The following is a 21,952-nucleotide window of genomic DNA, read 5'->3' on the forward strand; positions in this document are numbered from 1 at the left end:
GCTGGGGGGATTTGCTGTAAGGATGGCCTGCTACTCAGCTCTGGCTCTGCCTCTGGGTCCACCCCAGCTCCCAGCAGCTCCGGCCACTTCTGCAGCATCCCTGTGCTGACCTGCTTCTGGGTGCCCCCCCCCCCCACACACACACCTGGGCTGGCGCCTGCCAGCTCAGAAGACACTCTGCATTCGGGGAAGGAAAGAAGTTGCTTGGCAGGGGAGCACAAGGGCCAGAGTTGACAGCAAGGACCTTCCTTTTGGCTTGCTGAGCATCAGCTTTCTGTTCTGCTTCCCACTGGGGGCATAACTGTAGAGATGGCCCACTATCTGTCTCAGGCTTCTGACAGCTCCGGCCCCTGCACTTCTCTTCCAGGCAGCCCCTTTCTCTCCCTGATTTCTCCTAGGGCGGGGGAGGGACTGAGGTCAGGACCAGCCAGGGGAATCCCAGGGCTTGGAACTGCTTTGATCCTGGGGCAAAGCTGGAGCTGGGTAGCAGCACAGTCCTTACAGCGGGGAGCAGGATGGGATAGTTGATGCCCAGTGAGTTAAATAGAAGGCCCTCATGAGATACAGTGGGAAGGTCCTCTCATGGAACAGTAACTAGTTAAAAGATAGGAAACAAAGGTCAGGAATAAATGATCAGTTTTCACAGTGAAGAGAAGTAAATAGATCCCCCAAGCATCTGTACTAGGAACCAGTGCTATTAAACATATTCATAATTCTCGGGGGGGGGGGAGTGAACAGTGAGGTACCAAAGTTTGCAGATGAGACAAAATTACTCAAATAATTAAGTCCAAAGCTGACTGTGAAGGGATCTCACAAAACAGGGCAACAAAATGGCAGATGAAATACAATGCTGATAAATGCAAACTAATGGATACCAGAAAACCTCAACTATACATACAAAATGATGGGGTCTAAATTAGCTGTTACTACTCAAGAAAGATCTTGGAGTCATTGTGGATAGTTCTCTGAAAACATCTGTTCACTGTGCAGCGGCAGTCAAATAAGCTAACAGAATGCTAGTAACCATTAAGGAACGGATAGATAATAAGAGAAAATATAACGTCACTACCTAAGTCAATGGTATGCCCACACCTTGAATACTATGTGCAGTTATCATCCTACCTCAAAAAAGAATAAAATTAGTATTGGAGAAAGTACAGAGCAGAGCAACAAAAATGATAAGGGGTATGGAACAGCTTCCATATGAGGAGACTGGGACTGTTCATCTTAGAAAAAAGACAACAAAGGCAGGGGGGAAGATACGATAGAGGTCTATAAAATCATGAATAGTTTAGGAAAACGTGTTATTTCTCCTTCACATAGCATAAATACCAGGGATCACCCAATGGAATTAGTAGGCAGCAGGTTTAACAAAAAAAAGGAAGTTCTTCACACAATGCACAGTCAATCTGTGGAATTTATTCCCAGGGGATGTTGTAAAGGCCACAAGTATAACTGGGTTCAAAAAACAATTAGGTAAATTCATGGAAAATAGGTCCCTTATTGGCTATTAGCCAAGATGGTCAGAGGCACAACCCCATGTGCTGGGTGTCCCTAAACCTCTGACTGCCAGAAGCTGGGACGGGTCAACAGGGGATGGATCACTTGATAAATTGTCCTGTTCTGTTCATTCTCTCTGAAGCATCTGGTACTGATTTCTGTCAGAAGACAGGAATCTGAGCTAGATGGGCCATTGGTATGACCCAGTATGGCCATTCTTATGTTCTTATGCAGGCTGCTAATTGAAGAACACTGTTATACAATATAGGCACTGACATTAATGAGAATTCCCCTTGCTAAATGATGGCAGGATATGCAGTAATGTATTTATATTACTATGCGCTAGCCTGAAACATAATTGCAGTCTTGTTGCTAATACTCTGAAGACCAGAAAGACCTGTCCTATTTGACTTTTGTTGAATGATGTAATGAAGTGTGTTTAAAAATCAAATATGAATATATGACTGACCATAAGAACAGAAACAGCTCTGTCATCCTCCATAAGACTTAAGACTCATTAATTACTTTAGTAATATAATTCACCAGTGACCTTAAATGATGAGGACTGTCTTCCAGTGTGTATGCAGGTTTTAAACATCCTTTCCTTTTATATCACCTCAAGTTCCTCCAGCATTTATCTTTGAATAATTGGGGGTCACTAAATTAAAATGGGCTGCACCCCATATTCTTCATAGTGATATTATGATAAGATTATAGCATAAATATGATGAATTTCATGCAAGATGGGTTATGTAAGATTTCATTGGAAAAGTTATGATTTGCTGAATACGATTGTCCTATTTGTATGCATGTATCCTTTTTGTATTTGAAGTTATGAATAGTGACTATGTATCTGTATTTCAAATGTAGTTACAGCTGAGTGACACCCACTAGGCAAAATGCTTCCAGTCTACATAGTGGGTGGGGAATGAGCCGTTAGCGAAAACGATAGGTCTTAGGAGAAGCTTATCCATCACCTGGTAAGCCTTCCTGAAAACGTTCCAGACAGCCTGTAAGTAATGGCTGCTCTGACCCAGCAAGGAATGCAAAAGCCTACGACTAGGCCACATGACTCTGGACTCCATCTTGGGATGTCAGTGTTTTTCCACAAACTGACATTTGTTCTTGTGTCCATATTGGCACTTACCAGGTAGGGAGAGGAGTTAAGTTATTTATCCCTCTGATGTATTTATAGAGAGCCATCATTTATAGAGAGCAACCTTCTTTTGGTTAGGCTAAACAAGCCTAGCTCGTTGAGTCTCCTCTCATAAGGTAGATTTTCGATTCCTCAGATCATCCTAGATGCCCTTCTCTGCACCTGTTCCAGTTTGAATTCATCTTTCTTAAACATGGGAGACCAGAATTGCATACAATATTCCAGATAAGGTCTCACCAGTGCCTGGTATAATGGTTCTAACACTTCACTGTCTCTACTGGAAATACCTCGCCTGATGCATCCTAGGACTGTATTAGCCTTTTTCACAGCTACATCCTATTGGGCAACATGATGTCATGCAGGGGGTTGGGTTCAGCACGGAACAGTGCTCAATCTCTGGCTGGACTGAGCCTCACAATGCTGTGATGCCACCGTTCTGGCAGTGATGGGTCCTGGAAGGAGACACATTCAGCTTTCTACTTCAATAGGGAAGGAGGAAAAATAGGGTGGGGAGCATATTCTTAAGAACAGTAGCAGCAAATATGACACACATCTGCTCCATTCCTCTTTGAATGGGATCTCAGTGAAATACAACATGACTGTAAACTTAAGAGGGGAAAAAACTCCTGACCTCTTATGAAGTTTTTCCAAGATCATCATCCCAAACATAATAAGCATGAAGGGTCTCATTTTCAAAAGCACCTGTGTGATTTAAGAGCAGAAATCCCATGGACTTTCAATGAAATTTGTGCTTCTAAGTCATTTTGCCCCTTTTGAAAATGCCTATCCCCCCGCAATTTGTTTAAAACAAAAATTTCCCAGAGAAATCAACTTGCCAAAAAAGACAGAAAACTCGCAGAGTCAAACTTTTGAAAAAGATACCTCAAAAAATAAAACTTTTGTAAAGTAACAATAAATAATAAATAATAATAATAATAATGGAGGACTGGAAACTGGCTGCAAATACACAAAGTGAGATGTGGAACTGTGATCAGCAAAAACAAGGGGAATGAAGTAACCAGCAGGTACATTATACAGATTAAGTATTTTCTAATATTAATAACGTAGACAGTTTTAGGTAGTTGTTGGAAATACTCATGAGGGTAATGGAGCTAAGGGCTGGTCTAAATCAGAAAGTTCTGCTGCTTAAATTACATTGGTACAGTTAAAACAATGCCCCTCCCCTTCTGCTCTGGAGGCAGTTACATTGATATAGTTTATTCTGGTTTGGGAACCAAAATAAGCTACTTCCATATAAAAGGCACCTTTAAACCAGTATAAATTTCTCCATACTAGGGTTTATAACAGTATAACTATATTGCTGCCAAAAGGTGTTTGTGATGGATTTGGTGCTGCCCTCTAATTATTTACGAATACTGTACGTTGGACTGGTTGTTGGGATGGATGTTTTCTGTTTGAGTATCTGGGTTTAACTCAGTGAGGTCTGGTCTACACTACAGACTTACATCAGTATAACTACAGTGCTCAGGGATGTGAAAAATCCACACCCGCAGAGTGATGTAGTTATAACAGCCTAACCTCTGGCGTAGACATCACTATGCTTGTGGAAGGGCTTCTCTGGTCGATCAAAAAAAGTTAATCCACCTTCTCAAGAGGCAGTTGTTAAGTAGGTGGGAGAGCTTTTCCTCGTCAGCATAGAGCATCTTCATTAAAGTACTACAGCAGAGCAGCTACGCCGATGCAGCATTTTAAGCATGGACCTGCCCTAACGGTTCGTTCGGAATACAGGGAGGCAGGAAGAAGATGGCTCCAGATAACCACCTATCAACTGACACTTAGAGTGTCATTATGTAACAATGTCACAACCACAGGGTTTTACAGGAACAATTTTGCAAGTGAGCAGTTCAGAGGGATCCAGACTGTCTACGCTGGCAAAATGCCTTTTGGCCACAAAACTGCAACACACTCCCCAATGTGACTTTTTTCGAAAAAAAAAAAGAGCCCAGTTTTGTCTTTTCCCCTCCTTTTATTGTCGACAAACAGCCAGTGTAGATACCATCGTTCCCCCCCCCCCCCCCGATTTTATTGGTCTCCAGAAAGTGTCCCACAATTCCCATGCTGCTGCTCTGATCAGCGGTTTGAACTCCACTGCCCTGAACCCAACCCGCCCCTCCCCCTCGCAAGCCCTGGGAATTTTAAATCTCATTTCCTGCTTGCTGGCTTCCCAGGTAAGCATGACTGGCTATCACACCAAACGTGCTCCCGCTTGGACCACCGCTGAGTTGTTGGATCCAATCAGTATATGGGAAGAGGAGTCTGTTCATACGCAGCTGTGACTGACCTGTAGGAATTGGGACACATATGGGCAAGTTTCTCGAGGCTTGTGTGAAAAGGGCTATGATTGGGACATTCAGCAGTGCAGAGCAAAGATAAAGGAGCTGAGGCAGGCGTACCATAAGGCGAACCATCGGTCCGATGGTGCACCTAAGATCTGCTGCTTCTATAGGGAGCTGAATGTGACCCCCACCTCCATCGCTGATAGCCCCGTGGATACTTTGCAGGCAGCAGAAAGAGGTGGTAACTTGGAGGCTGAAATTCTGGATGAAGAAGTCGAACTAGAAGAGGATGTGGTACTCCCAGCAAGGTCACCTGGTGGGGCAGGCAGCCAGGAACTTTACTCCGCTTTAGAAGTGCTCAACGGGGAGCAGGAAGCAGATGAGACGCTGGGTAAGTTGCTATGGCTTGTGTAGCGAATTGAAAAGTGGGAGGCAGTTAGTGTTTTCTGTGAGCTGGACATTGCCCTGTGAGGCTAATCTGCATGGCCAAGCAGGGTGTCGATGGACATCCAGGCCTGCAGAGAATCCTCCAGAGAGAGGCTCTGGAAAGTTTCCAAGAGGTACTTGTTAATCCTCTCCTGCAGATTTTGAATGTGTTCCCTGCAAAGCTTCCCTACCAGCCGTGACCTTTTTTAAGTACACACAACCGCCTCCCCCCCACTCCCGACAGTCACCATGATTGGGGTGCTCACGGAGCTGTGTGCCTGCCTAGAGTCTCAGAGAGAGAAAGTGATTTCTACTAGTAAAATGCCCTTTTTACTAAAATGTTTCAATCATTTGCTGGAATGTAACAATCCTTCTGCTGTTCAGCACAGACCTTGAGGAACACACCACACCCCCCCCCCCCCCACGGACCGGCTTTGGCAGATAAGAGAAAACCCTAGGTGCAGCAAAGAAGACATGTTCCAGGAGGTGCTGCAGCGTGATGAGAGACAGATCAGGGAACACAAAGAGTGCTGGGAAGCCAAAAGGCAGGACAGAAAAGAGAGAGTGCTGCTTTTGCTAGGCAAGTGACAGAGCAGATGATAAAAGTGATGGAGGATCAGACAGGGATGCTCAAGTCTTTGATACAGCTGCAGACTAACAGATTCGTGGTCGACCTCCACTGCAGCACACGCAGATGCGCAAGTGTTTGCCAACCCCACCCCCCTATGCCCAGACTTTCCTTTTCGCTTCACAGCACTCCTGAATTTCCCCATCACTCCACTCCCGCTCACAGCTTGCACAATGATAGATGGAGCTACACACAGTTGTGAGGTTTTACCCTTTTTAACGATAAATAAAGACTAAGATATTTAATGGTAAAGCGTTTTTATTCTGTGTTCTACAAAAGCGAATAGCAGTCAATTCAGTCTCGGGAACAGGCTTGTAAAGCATTGTGTTGCATGGATCTTGGGCCCTAAAATTGTACACAGATGCACCACGGAAGCACCTCTAAAACAGACATGTGTTACTGCCCCTCATCATCAAAGTGGTTCCTCAAAGCCTCTCTGATGTTAATAGCAGCCCTCTGGACTCCTCTGACAGCCCTAGCATCTGGGCTGTTCAAACTGTGCAGCCAAGCGCTCTGCCTCAGTGCTCCCTGAGCAAACATTTCACCCTTAGATTCACACAGATTATGCAAAGTGCAGCACATGGCTATGACCACAGGAATATTATCCTCGGTAAGGTCTAGCCTGCCATTGAGACACCTCCAGCAAGCTTTCAAACGGCCAAAGGCACATTCGACGACCATGCGGCACCTGCTCAACCTGTTGTTAAAACGCTCATTGCTGCTGTCCAGGTGCCCTGTGTAAAGGCTTCATGAGCCAGACCTGTAAGGGGTAAGCCAGGTCTCCCAGGATTACTGTGGGCATTTCCACATCCCTAACTGTGAACTTGTGGTCTGGAAAGAAAGTCCCAGCCTGCAGCTTTCTGTACAGGCCACTGTTCCTGAAGATGCGTGCGTCATGCACCTTTTGAGACCAGCCTGCACTGACGTCCGTGAAACGCCCCCGATGATCCACAAGCACCTGCAACGCATGGAGAAGTATCCCTTCCTATTGATGTATTCAGAGGCAAGGTGGTCTGGCGCTAAAACTGGAATGCGTGTGCCATCAATCGCCCTGCCACAGTTAGGGAAACCCATCTCTGCAAAGCCACCCATTATTTCATGCACACTTCCCAGAGTCAGGGTCCTCTGCAGCAGGATGCAATTTATTGCCCTGCACTCTTGGAGTAATATAGCCCCGACAGCAGACTTTCCTACTTCAAACCGATTTGCAACTGACCAGTAGCAGTGTAGATTTGCCAGCTTCCACACAGCGACTGCAACACGCTTCTCTACCAAAAGGGCAGCTCTCAATCTGGCGTCCTTACACCTTAGGTCGGGGGTCAGCTAAAGTTCTGTACCCACTGGTCATCATCCCACACCTGCATGACAATGCGATCCCACCAGTCAGTGCTTGTTTCCCTAGCCCGAAAGTGACGGTCTACTGTATGCAGCTGCTCTGTGAATGCACAAAGCACTGACAAGTTGCTGCTGTCCATATTGGGTGCCTGAGAGTCATCCCCTGCTAACTTTGTGAGTAACTCTGCAAGTAACTGTGCTGCCATGCACGATGTCCTCACAACAATTAGCAGAGAATAGGAGAGAAGTGCGAGATTCATCCTCTCTCACTGCAGATGCTGGCGAGCACTACAAAAGAATGACAGTTGGAAAAGTAGCATGAAAGGAAGCCAGAAACCATTGGAGGGGTGGGACAAAAAACGGTGCATGACGGTACATTTTGCACATCCCAGGATGCGCCGCACTCTGTTTCCACATTCCCATAATGCTTAGCAACAGATGGTGTCACCAGGTACTGTGGGATACATACCCACACTCCATTGTTCTCACTGTTGACAAAGGTGCCTCAAATGTGGACATGATCTGTCAACAGAGGGAACAAATGTAGACACGCTTTGGTGACTTTGCTTTTGTCGATTTTTCCTTGTCACCATTAGTTTCATTGACAAAACTTGCCAGTGTAGACAAGTCCTGAGACACAGGAACACACTGGGGTTTCTGAAGAAGCTAGGCGTGCTGTGATCACTATCTAAGGATGGCAGGGCATTGGTAAAAGACATGTGTAGACTGTTGTTTCAAAAATCCTATTTTTCTCTAATACACTACATTGTTCTTTCTTACTTAAACAATACTTTGATTTTAAGGAAATTGTTTGGTTAAAGATTTCCATGGGGAAGAACCACTGGTGTCCAAACTCAGTCAGAGTAACAATAGTTGGTACTCAGGGTTTTGCAGTCCAAGACCCAGCCTAGGAGTGAGAAAACTGCAAAATTCCATCCTGTGATAGGTAGACGGCCTAACACCCAAGGGGATGCACTCAGAGACCAGAAAGGATAAAGAGGTGCAGCTAGCTTTGTAATCATTTGCTCTGAAAATCACCCCGGAGAAAAATGTCAGGGAAAACACTGCCTGTACCTCTTCCTTTTCATTCACATATATACATTTAAAACTAGGACAATTGTCTAGTTACAGATAAGTTGCTCTGACGTAGAGGGAGAAAAATAAACTTATGGATTCTGGTAACTCCGTTAATAAACAGAATGACTGCACCTTTCATAGGACTAGAATTAATAACTCAAAATGTTCCGATAGTCTCATCATTTGCTGGTGAACAATTTAATTCCCCTTTATGGACTCTTAACATTAAACATTCAGCACTGCATTACCAAAACATTTTCCACCTCAAGCTAAATTCAAGCAGACGCATTTTGGTAATTCAAACAGTATTTTATGCTTGTAAAATGACAATATATAATCTAGGGCAATAAACCAGTTGCTATCAACAGCCCATTTTGGGGACTCATTCAGCAAAAATTTATTATTTCATACAGGAATGCATTATTAAGGTAAGCTCAATGCTTTATTGATAATAGAAATAGAAGGCTTTAAATATTCAATTTCCGCTTCATGGTCCAGTTTTGCCAATTTAAGCAGGCAGATCAGCTTTAATCCACTGACTGCAATGAGCTAATGTCCATATTTTGGAAAAAATATAAACCCTATAAAGCTACACATGATTTACAGAAGTTTTAACAAATATTTTTGTAGCAGACCTAGATTACCACTTACATATAATGGGATTTATTGTGTTCAGTGCAAGGGGCTAAAGGCAAACTGGAACTTTAGGCATGCTCGGATTTAATTGATCGCCAGTCCTATAAATCAAGAGGCTGCCTACAGTTTATACTGTAGAAGCAGCAGAGAGTAATTACAGATTTAACTGGGGCACCAGTCAGATTTCGTACATGAGCCATTATTTATAATCAGCACTAAGAAACATTCAGCCAGTACGCACACACATGCCAGGTAGGAGGAAGGGCGAGTAATTGCTATTGAAGTAACTATATTTAGTTTTTATTTTATTGAGCACAAAGATCATTTCTGTAAGCACTGGAATATGCCATCTTGAAAAGTTTGCCTTTTTCTATTCTTTTTCTGAAGACAAGTGTACCTAAATACTTTCGACAATCTGGCTCATTTTGTTCCAAGATATGCTGCATCATTTGAAACAGAGAGACAGAGAGGTATCTCTAAATATTTGGAAAATACACAAGTAACCACAAAACCAATTTCAGGGGCTATTAGTATGTTAGATCTGATCCTGGAAAGATTTTTACACATATAGCCACACTGGAGTCAATGAGACTACTCACATGTGTCATTTTTTCAGGATTATCGTCTTAGATAACAAACATGCACATAAACCATTTTGTTTTTATTGTTAGAAGATGATTATTCAAACTACTTGTTGACCCTAGTGGGTCAACCACAAACTGGGATATTTTCTAAGTTAGCACAGCAGTTTCCTTCTTTCATAAACCATTCCCTCTCTAAATAGACTAAATCACATTTGTACAGCAATTCTTATATATTTCTAACTTGATTCACTGTAATATTCTAGCAGTTGATATAATTTGTTCCTGACCAGGAAATAGGCAACAATACGTTTATTGTGCTAAATGGAAAAAACAAACAAGTCATATAGCCAACACAACTTAAAGATGTTAAGGCCTTACTGAGTGAATCTACTCCATCCCCTGCCAGTGCAGAATTGTTACCTATAATAGGTTTTTCCTAGTCCTTTTCCAGCTTTAGTTTTCAAAGTCACAGAAGAGAGGGGAGTATGCATTAAAAAAAAAATCTGTATTTCTTTTTCATCCTCTACCTATAGAGGATGGCTTCAGTGTTAATGAGGAGGGGAAAGGCAGAGTAAAGCCAACACAATTGATTGATTTTTTTTTCCTTAAGAAACTTCTAGGTATGTTGGCTTCATCTAACATCAGACTCAGTTTGCGGATTTATATCACGTGGCAGAGGAACCAGCAGAACACATCTCAAAACTTCATTCATTCATTTTGCAGTTGGCAGAGATTTCTAATTTTTAATGGGTCTTCAGACAACAACTCAATCTATTCCAACAAGTCCCGCACTTAGATCCATTCCTATACTCACTTTACCCACCCAGATAAGAGATCAAACATATGATAAAGATGGATTTCTGACTGAGACTGTCTTTCTTTATAAGCTCAACTAGGTTCCCAGTTTATAGCACTTATGTGTGCATTGTAGTATATAGTGGGGCCAGGATATAGCATGGACTGGCATATCACTGCATCACAAACAATATAGTCTGCATTACTGAAGTTTAATCACATGGTGTCTATGTTACTTTACCTCATGTCAGTCTAATTTCCCCAGAATTCTGACATCATCTGCATGTATGGAACAAAACCTAAATGTGATGAAATGGTATAAAAATCACAAGAGTTAACAGTTACTGCCACTTTGAACCCCAATGCCCACCAGTTCTGCAGGTTCCATAACCAAAGTGCGGATGAATTTAGTGTCAATGTTCATGGTGGAGGAGACATTGTTTCATTCATTAAATAACAAAGTGAGGCTCAAGTGTTTGTAATCACAGGAATCTATGTTCTACCATACAAGACAAATGAAGATCCAAAGAAGAGAGAAGAAACAAAAGTTAATTACAGTTTTTCTTGCTTTGTGAGAGTTTGAAAGTTCTATACTTCTGCATTCTTTATTCTTCTATTGAACAGCATGAGAATAGATTAAAAAAAAAAAGTTCCATAGCCAGTTCCTTTATTTCTGTCACTCCTGTGTGCACCTGTTTGTGAGAGTGAGCTGGAGGAATGATGTGACCAAGACACTCTGGTCAGATTCTGCATTGAGTTCTTTTGAATTTGCATTGCGAGAACTCACAGAAGAATTATGTCCATACAGCTTTAAAGTTGTCTATAAAAGTCCATAAAATTTTAAAATCATGCTGTTCTTGTATCTGCAAGAAATGCACTTGCACTCTTCACCAATATGTGCATATGCAAATGACGATTAACATACATCCAGTCACAATTATTATTTGTGGGTACGAGAAGCTGCAGGTTTTGACAATTTGTCTATTAGAACAATAAGGCTTTCAGTACCATTGATCAAATAGGTGATCTAGGTTTTGACTGGCTGAATATCTTCCTTTGCTATATGACATCTGATATATATTAATTAAAACTGCCATCTTTGTGGTATATCATGAGCTCGCAAAAATCCCATGAATCCTTGCTACCTGATATACATTTGATCTTGCCAGTATGAAAGTTTTCAAACCCAATGGCAATACTTAGGACTGGTCAGGTCTATAACATGATTCAGAGTCTGCTGACAATAGATAACATGACAAAATTCTATGTGCCTCACACACACACTTTAGATGTGAATGACAGGTTTTCAAGAAGGAAGGACTCACACATAGAAAAATTCAGTGTGCTGAACACAGACAAAGGTGTTTTCTTTCATTGCCTCTCTTTTTATCCCTCCGACCAAACCCGAGAGGAAATTATATCAACCCAGCTTTCAGAAACAAACGAGTCCGGCTACATAGATAAGATTCCATCCACAGTGCATTTTCTACACTCATACAGAAGCCAAGGAATTACTATAAGCCACAGACCAATGTCCCACAGGAAACTTGCCATGTAGTCCATTCATCTAAAGCTTAGCTTGTCAGAAAAGAAAAGGGAAGTAGTGGACTGACAGATGCTCACTGCATATCTTTGCTATCACTGTAGGATTACTACTAGCACTAAAACTCTCCCATAGATAAACCAGTGAGAAAATGTAAAAAGAATGTTTTATAACTGGAATTAAAAATAATGTCCCAAATCAATCTTTCCTCTGGGCATTGGGCAACTATCAGGTGCTTTGGTGCAAGCTTAAAAAGCCTTATGAAAGCCCCTTATCTCTAAAGGCGTAAACAATTTCTGTCAGGGTTAATGGACTCATTTTCACTTGGCAATTCACTTCCTTTATTCTTCCCTTTCATTCTATGCACATAATTGGAAAACAACAAAGCAACATCATTCTCTAGAGACTTTGCAGGAAAGGGAAGCTTACTCCTTTCAATCCCCTAACCCCATGAAAAGAAAGGAAAGGGAATTAAGTGAGAGAATTATAGACTATTAAAGGGAGACTGACTCAACCAATTAGCACCCCACTAAATACACACACACCCGAAACACACAACCTTTAACACAGCTTTCCTTAATTTATAGATTTGAATAAAACAATAATTTCTGTCTTTCCCTGGAGAATATCTCAGTATCTACTGAGAGACATCAGAGAAGTACAGAGGGAGAGACAAAGAGACAGACAGTATGTGCACTGAAAATGATTTACTCTTAGGCACAAAAAAACCCACAACCCTCTTATGACTCAGTGCAATATATCAAAACTAGAAAAGTTAGCAACGTGGTACAGAAATCACAAACTAAGCTTCCAGACCATAGAATAATATTGTTAGTATATGGTAGTTAGTACAGTTAGTTAGTACATGATAAATTTTCATTTTGGTACCAAACACAATGTTTTTAAGTCAGTCCATAACTTCATCAACTTCTCACATGCCTTCTCCAGGCTCCCTTCCTCTCCTGTTACCTGCCTCTGTTCTCAGCTCTTGTGTTTGCCTACCAAGTGACTTTTCATACCAAGTCTCCCTACTCAGCATAGCTCACTTCTGCCCCTCACCACCAAGGAGCAACCAAACACTCAGACTGCAAACAGTGGGACTGATCAAAGCTCCCAGGGTCACAGCCTCATGGACTTTACCAATGCACAAGGGTGAAAGTAAGTTAGAGGACTTACCCGTACGCCGGAGTCCTGAGCAGGGGCGTGGCCCCAACCGGAAGAGGCAGGGCCTTAAATCCCCGGACACTTTAAAACTTGATTTAAAGGGCCAGGGCTCCAGCTGCAGTAGTGGCGGCTGGGAGCCTCTGCAGCTGGTAGCTTGGGGGCAATTTAAAGGGCCAGGGCTCCAGCTGCCGCTACCGCAGCGGAGCCCCGGGCCCTTTAAATCACTGAGGAGCCCTGGGGGCTCCTGGCTGCCACCACTACCCCGGGGCTCTGAGCTTTGGCGGAGCTTTAAAGGGCCTGGGGCTCCACTATGGTAGCAGCTGCTGGAGTCCTGATCCCTTTAAATCCCAGCCTGAGCCCTGCTCCCGGAGCCCTGGGATAGCGGTGACTGGGCTCTATCGGGGATTTAAAGGGCCCCAGGGCTTCAGCCGCCGCTACTGCCCCGACCCTTTAAATGCCCTCCAGAGCCTCACAACCACTACCCCAGGGCTTCGGCAGCAGGGCTCTGGTGGGGATTTAAAGGGCTGGGGCAGTAGTAGTGGCTGGAGCTCCGGGGCCCTTTAAATCCCCGCCAGAGACCCACCACTGCTGCTACCCCAGGGCTTGGGCAGCAGGGCTCAGGCTGGGATTTAAAGGGCCCCGGGCAGTAGCAGTGGCTGGAGCTTCAGGGCCCTTTAAATCCCCACCTGAGCCTTGCTGCCCGAGCCCCGGGGTAGCGGCGGCAGGGCTGCAGCAGGGATTTAAAGGGCCCCAGAGCTCCAGATGCTGCTACCTCCACCTGGGGCCCTTTAAATCCCCGCCTGAGCCCTGCTGTCCGAACCCTGGGGTAGCGGCGGCAGGGCTCTGGCGGGGATTTAAAGGGCCCCGGGGGTAGGGGGGCGTAGCAGCGGCTGGAGCTCCGGGGCCCTTTAAATCCCCACCACAGCTACCCCAGGGCTTTAAATTGCCCTCTCGGAAAGCTGGTCCTGGTATGGCACATCAGCTCTTACCAGTACGCTGTACCGGGGCGTACTGGCTTACTTTCACCTCTGCCAATGCACCAACAAACAAACCTATCTCAGCTGCTTACTCAGGAAGCCAAAGCATGGCTATGGAGCCTGTACAGAGGGAGAGAGAAAACAAGCAAACACAACATTCACTAAGTCCTGCTACCTCCAAACACAGAGTCCACAGCTACGCCTTCTGAAACTCTCCTGTTAGCTGCCTATATTCAGAGCTTTGCCTAAATACTAATCATGATATATTGTGTAAAACATTTTGGTGGCTGTGTAGTCTACCAAGGACAAACAATTCCATCCAAACGAAGGGCTAGATTGCAAATTTATTCTCAGCTTTATGGAAGGACTAGCTCCAAAAGGAATTTTGATTCAAAGGAGTGCCCAAGTCATGATTTTTTCAGAATTGCTATTTCACTCAAGAGTCTAGTGAGGAACCACTACCAGGTGGGGCAGGCCATTATCAGGGGCAGCATGCTACTCTTTTCATGTCCAGCCAAGAGACCAACCTATCGCAGCATTGCCTATACCTTGCTTCTTCTTGCCCTCATTATAGCTCTTTGCCTGGAGAACACAAGTAAGTAGCATCCTCACAGAGCCTGCTCTCCCCCCATCTTTGGCACCTGACTTGTGACTCAGCTAAGTCCTGCACAGCCATGCTGGGACCCTTACCCTCCTCCATTGTCTCAGAGTGAATCATCAAGAAGCCTGAAATAAGAATTTAAAGAAGTAAAACTGTAGATTTTCATAGATACTACTGAGAATGAGAACCTTGTGAAATTCAGTTTTATTTTATTTTGCCTGAAAACTGTTGCCATTTCATATGATTGTTTCCTTCCTCTCACCTGAATTTTAATTAATTACCAATATAAACTCAAGTATCTATTTTCCTATCAACAATGCACCCTTGGCATGTTTTCAATGCAAAAGCTATTTTCACTAAATATGAACGTGCATTTTCAAGGAAAAATTTCCATGGGAAAATATAGTGCAATAGTGCTGATGACAGTATAACTCGATAGTAATACTCACAAAAATAGAGTCAATCTGGTGGGTAAATTACTGTATTTAATTACTTTGCTATTCATTCTACAATTTCTATTTTCAAAAATGCTTCATTGCTGTGCTGAAAAAAGCGATCTTTAAAATCTTGGTAAACAAAGAACAACCATCCCAACGTACGTGGTGTTTTTTTTTTTTTTTTAAGGCATTAGTATAACAAAGACTTGTTTTGAAATCCCACTGGGGAAAGTTTGAATATATGAGATGTGACATTTATGTAGAGGTTTCAAGGATAACATAGGAAAAATATAATTAGGACAGCATTTGTTATCAGGGACGCCTAGAAAAGTTTTACAGTCCTTGTAAGAACAGTCTCAATGTGCCAAACTATCTTTGGGATGTTTAAATATCCGTCTATTAACTCCATACATCTTTCCTCCTCCTTCCCTTTTTTCTTCCCCCTGAGATCATAAAGGACATATCAGTTCAAATGACAATAGCACATGAATATGATATGCATGTCACATAGCATCTGGCCAACTGGCAATTCTGGGAGCAGGATCAACCTGACAAAACAGTGTTGTCAATGACAAAAAGAAATGAGTAAATATTAACTCGCCTTAGGGAGATAAAGCTGTTGGAGAACTGATGCTGTCGAAGTCAAAGTGTCCAGAAAGGAAGCTCATTTGGAGGTGAAAAGTTGCCAAGGGGGCTCGCTACACCTCCCAGACTCATTTTAACCCAGGTGGGGAGAGGTGGTGTTGGTATTAATATAACCAGAGCTGGCCATCTGATTTTCAGCTTTGTGATAGTCCCCCCTGGAAAATCATTTCCAAAGTCTCAGTAGAATACCTATACCGATTGTACTCAGTTCTCCAGCCAGGCACATATCTATCTAGCCTTCCTTTAAACACCTGAAACATCTTTAGCTATCACCCAGATAATGATTTTGACTAGTCATCCATTAGTGAACAAAAAACATTTTCTATGCCCTTGAATTTGGGGGAGAATCAAATGATCCCTTTGCTGACTGACTGGCCATGAATATTCTGCAGAGGAAAAAAAAGAGATACATAATTCACACAGTGTGGTCAGATCTTGCCCCTGCTAAAGTGAATGGCAAAACTTCTCCTGATTTCAGTGGAAATGGAACAATTATTGAACAGTACAAAAAGACAATACAAGCTTCACTGTCCCCAACTCTTCTCAGTCTTACTGCCCACAAAACACACACAGCAAAAGATCAGAAAACTAATGGAGAAAAAAAGTAGAGGGGAATACCTCCATGGAAAGGGAATAATACCCCTTTCTGTTTGCAGCAGTTTGTGAACATATTGTCTAGATTTTTTAACATATTTATGCAAGAGATTGACTTTAAACTGTCAGTAATTTATAGTTGATATAATGCAGAATTAGTGTTGAGAGAAGTTTAAACAGACATGTCCCTCAGAAAGCAAGCTTGCTTTGTGTTCAAGACACCTTCCAGGACAATTAAAATGCAAAAGTGTGGTATTGAGTGAAGGGTACTTATTTGGAAACCAGTTTGGACACAAGGTATGCAAAATATCTGTTCTTTGGATACATCTTCAAAATAACTTCAAGTTGTAAAAGAGGACACATACTGTTGATCCAAAGCAACAAGTACAATGCTGAACAGATCTGGGAAAAATACAAAAGACAGTTGATGTGAGACTCCCTTATCCTACGGAGGACCGCATCTGTGTAAATACTTGCATGGGGAGAGGGGTTCTGGAATTATAAATTAACCTTTAATATCAAAATGATCACAGAAGAAATGGGATGACATCAGATACGTGACAGTGAGTGGAAAGGGAAATGATATCTACCGTGAGACTACATGCTGTCTGTCTATCAGAAGATCAAAGTCAAAGGGTCAAAGGATAAAAGACATGCTAGGGAGAAAGGATGCAGTCTCCAGAAATATAAAATATTGCTTATTCTTTATAATGGCATGGTTTGTACCTTCTAGATTAGCTTTTTCAGGGTTTAACACAAAATGTGTTAGGCATATTAGTTTTTTATTTCATCTCATTTTTCTCTTCCTTCATAACTTGTTTTAGTGAGACCATCTAAGTCCCTAATTATTTTGAGGTAAAGTCAGAGCAGTACGTTCTTGAATGGAAAACAACCTTTCAAAATATTGTGTGAGGCAGTTGGCTATGTTGGGGCCCTTGGTTGAGACAACACTGTAAGATGCATGACCTAGACATTGACTGAAGTAGTAGGGACACAGGGAAAGATGGATGACCACAAGGAGTTGCAGAGACAGGGTGAATGAACACTGGTTAACTTTTGTGACAGGTGAACTTTTATTATAAATATTGCCAGATTAAACTACAACAGGCATTAGCTGTCAAGAAGTGCTTTTCATTATCATCACTACCATGAGGTTTCCCAGAAATCTGTGGCATAGATTATCAAAAGGATTAGAGCTATTCTTAATAAAGTGTATATACATTTTTGTAAGACTATTTAAACACTAATTTCCATATATATTTTTAATGATTTCACAGAAGAGAGATAATGAAATGAGAATAATCTTGAAAGGATTTTTTGTTCTTTCTGCTTTGGGCACTAAAAATCATAATCTCAGTAGCTTTTCTATCCCTGGAGTAACAGGAGCATATATAGTACTGTATTATTTCCCCATTAGCTGTTCAGCTTGCAAGATTAAAATAGCTAGTTTAAAAACATGGCACATTTCTATTTAAAAACCCCTACAAAGTTATTTTATGCCCAGCGTCCTGATGTACAAACTCACATTATCTTTGGATCAATCAGTGCAAAAATTCCATTGATCTCAGTGTTCGATCCCAAATGGGAGATTTGCCTGAGTAAAGACTGCGTGGGCAGGCCATTACTGAATGTGATAAAATAAGATAGCTGACGTACGCACAATTTATCTAAAACAGTATATTATAATCATGTATCTGCAATGAAATAGGCTTTTTGAAATTGAAAACAAAATTCGATACCCTTGTAGCTAACACAAGATGGTGTGGGAGAGCAAAAGAAGTTGCCTTCGCTCAGGGCTTTTAACAGTTGTAGTCTTAACCTTACTGGAGTACATGGACTACTCCTGCCTCATAGTGTTAGCCAACCTAAAGCCCCAATTTTAAAAAACAGTCAAATATGTGCTTAAGTCCATCCATACTCAACACAGTCTCCACTCTAAGCATGCACTTACATTCCATCGACTCCAACAGTATTAAGCACATGCTTAAAGTTAAACACATGGTTAAGTCCTGTCCTAAATAGAAATGTGTTCCCAAATCACGGCTCAAAAGAGGAAGAGGCAGGTCCATACTCCAACTCCATACTAGCTAGTGTAACCAGCTCCACATCGTGGAGACAGTATGATGTACCTTTTCAGAAAGCGGCATCAGGGAGCTCCCAGTAAGAGGCAACCAGCTCTGTGCCACCCTTACTACAGGGTTCTGCCTCTGTGCCAAACTTTCACCAACAGATTTTAAGTTGCAAAAAAGTGGATTTGGGAATGCGCTCCTCAGAAAGTAGGATAAAGCATCTCATGTAGTTTCGGGAACTGCCATGGATGGGGGAAAGAAAGGCTAATAAAACAAAGAGTAGATTTTTTGGGGGGCAGTCATCACCTAAGCCACTTGTATAAGATCCAAAATACTAACACTCTATGAGGACTGAGTTCCACCCTAATATCCACATTTATCTATTGTATAGAAAACAAAAGGACAGCACTAAGCAGATATGCTAGTACTGCAGTTTTTACCTCCAAAGAAATATTTCTCCCCAGTTTTAACTTGCAGAGGACTGTTTGTTCGAACTGCTGAGGCTTCATCTCCATCAATAGTGAGGACAGCAAAGTTTTCCTTAGCTAGAAACCGGATTTCATGCCATTGCCCATCGTTGAGTCCTGAGCCTGGAAAGAAAAGAAAGGGTGGAACCTTCTTGAGTTCATTATTTACTTATTTAAATTTGTTTATTGCATCAATTCTAAGCGCCAGGCACGTGACACAAGTTTTGTACAAGGACCTAGTGTGGATTGAGACATCTAGACATTCTTGTAGAAGTAAATATGAAATCATAATCATTATCATGAATGCAACTTTCGGACTGCTCATTCATCATGCAAAAGTATATAATTGCTTTAAAGCAAACATCATTTCACTCATCAAAAGGCCATATTCAATGTTTAACTGTAAAAGGAATATCCTTTACTGTATCTACAAACAAACTCAAAAGAAAAATATGTATATGTCCATTTAATTATAATAGGTAACAAAACAGAGGACATATGTCTGATTCTTGCCCCTAATGAGTGCTTGGTACCAACACAAGGGGAAGGAAAATGAGAAAAGAAGAAGAAAGTCTTAAAGGGAAGCCTTATTCAAAAACAAATCCTGTCATTATAAAATGGTGTTAGAAATAGAAAAGAAAGACAATGATCATAGAGCCATTGCAAAACAACCAACCACCCAAACCCTTAAGCTTAGCTAAGCAGTAGTCTCTGGTGGTACAAATGAAGAGGACTTATCTACTTAGTCTTCAGCTTCCTCTATAGGGAGCTGATATAAAAGTTTTGTGCTTGGTACCCATCTGCTGGTATGAGGTCATGTTACTCGACTGTCTGGACTGGTACTTTAGGCTAGTGAGATTGTTCATTGAATTAATCAGTACTTTTCATTATGATCATTTCTATACACATAAGCCATATCATGTCTGTTAATCAGTATGCTATCTAATGAAACAATTCCAAATATTTTCTTTTTGACATTTTGAATGCACTGTATCACGTATCACAAACATATTCTTCAGACTCAATTACTGAATCACATTAACAGTACACAATAGATAGAACACAATATAATACCATACAGTACAAGCGAATTGTCTCTAAAACTAAATATGATACATCATAACATTGGATCTAATAAAATGGATAAGTCAAAACACTAAAATGATTATTATCCATGCACCAAAGATTTTAACAACCATAGCCTTTCATATAATAGATGGTGTTCATGGCAAACACTAAACTCTAATGACACCCTGTTATCTTTAAAGGTGTTCTTTTTCTATTGCTTCTATGCATTCAGTTTAGCAGATAAAGATGCACCAGAACTTGATAAGAATAGAGGTTGTAACCTTTGGATGTAATAGATATACATCCACTTTGCTTCATACTTAATTAACAACCATTACACTCCGCACCCCAAAATCTGTAAATTACGAGACTGCAGTGTTCAGTGTAAGTAAAGGGAGAAATAGAGGGTTGCTGAATAGTTCAGGAGTTCCTCTGGAATGGAGCAGCATTTTCCAAACAGACTGTTTAAAATAATAGGGCCAGTTTCTGCAAGTCTTTAACATGTTGATTTCAATGGGACTACTTTTGGAGTACCACTCCATGCGAGTAGGGGGCAGAATCTCACTAACGGTATTATCTAACTTTAAAAAAAGGAATCTACTTCATGAATGGATGGGGCTGCCAGATGCATGAACAGCAGAACATGGTTTGCAAAACATTTTTGTAGTTTTGTTTCTTTTTTTTTTTTTCAGGTTTTCATGAAAATGCAAAATGACTGATATGTTTGTGGGGGACGGGAAAGCAATTTCTTTAAAACACAAAAAATGTTTTGCTACCAAGTGTTGAAGTTTCACAATTCATTTCTGCTCATTAAAAAAAAAATAACCTCAGGTTCCACAAAGAAAAACTGCAGGGGGAAGAAAACCTGGTTGTTTCACAAGGCTCCGACCCAAAATTGCCATTAAAAAAAAAATCTACAGTAAGCAAAGCTGTTCATAAATATCAGGGCATAGTTAAAATGTGGTATCATGATTTGGTAGACTCATATGGCCAATCATTTAAAAACCTATTTGGACTTGTACCAGATCATTCATTGTTCCCTTGAACTGAACTTGTGCACATTACAGGGTCACTGAATTTTTTGCATAATTAAACATTTTAAAATCCTCTTGCCAAATTCAAAGGGGATGAAATGGTGAGGTGAGTTGTGTAACACTGACAGACCCTGGTCATCAGCGGGTGGGATCAAACCTGAGGCCTCTGGAGCCTAGTGCATGAGCTAAAAGCCATATGCCTCTTAGCTAAGGCTGTAGAGCAGACTCAATCTCTCTCTAAGTGATCTCAGTGCCACTAGATGGGACAGAACACCACACCCAGAAGATGTGAGGGTTACAGTTGCACATTAGCATGACTGTGAATATTTGTTGAAGTAAGTCAGTATCATTTTCTCAAAGAAGGAAGAATTTAGAAAGTAACTACAAGAGATTAAGATGCTTGTGGATACGCATCTGGAAATGATCCCAGGTCTTAGAACCTTCACCACAAGGTATTTTCCTAGTAGTGATTTGCAGAGTCTTGTAGTGGGCTTGCAAACAGGTCCCTTCACTTTTAGATTCTTTTCTTTGGCACCTCTGAGCAAGTCAGCACAGACTTTCCCAAGGGACTTTACACTGCGACTCGTCAAGGTAATTCTAATTTGGTGAATTGCTACTTCCTGTTCCACAGGTGCTTTGCCACTATCTTTAAATGCCGTGGCTGCACAGAGTCCTCCTGACTGACTTATTCCTGGGCGGGGGCGGCGCGGCCCAGCGAACAGCAGTGAGTCAGGATCAGGGTGAGGAGCAGCAGCGTCCCTCACAGCAGAGAGGTTAAGAGATTAAGATATAAGTCTAGCTTGTGCCACCATTTACCAGACCTCAGAATTTAACCCTTGATCTTTTTGACAAACTACAAGCTGGGTTATTACATTCTGCCTGTAGTGGACACCTCTAAAATGTCAGTATTTGCCAACAG

At 41.9% G+C, this 21,952-nt stretch overlaps 1 protein-coding gene across 4 annotated transcripts in view; it reads right to left on the reverse strand.

The window, feature by feature from the left end:
• Positions 1 to 21,952, reverse strand: part of CNTNAP2 (contactin associated protein 2) — a 1,645,619-nt gene that overhangs the window by 687,513 nt on the left and 936,154 nt on the right. For all 4 annotated transcript variants that reach the window (XM_075125590.1, XM_075125593.1, XM_075125592.1 and 1 more), the window contains one exon: positions 18,905 to 19,054. In XM_075125590.1, coding sequence (XP_074981691.1) covers positions 18,905 to 19,054 — 150 coding nt within the window. The remainder of the gene's footprint in view (positions 1 to 18,904; positions 19,055 to 21,952) is intronic.

Source organism: Caretta caretta, chromosome 2, assembly GCF_965140235.1.
Source record: "Caretta caretta isolate rCarCar2 chromosome 2, rCarCar1.hap1, whole genome shotgun sequence".
In the NCBI taxonomy this organism is placed as follows: Eukaryota; Metazoa; Chordata; order Testudines; family Cheloniidae; genus Caretta; species Caretta caretta.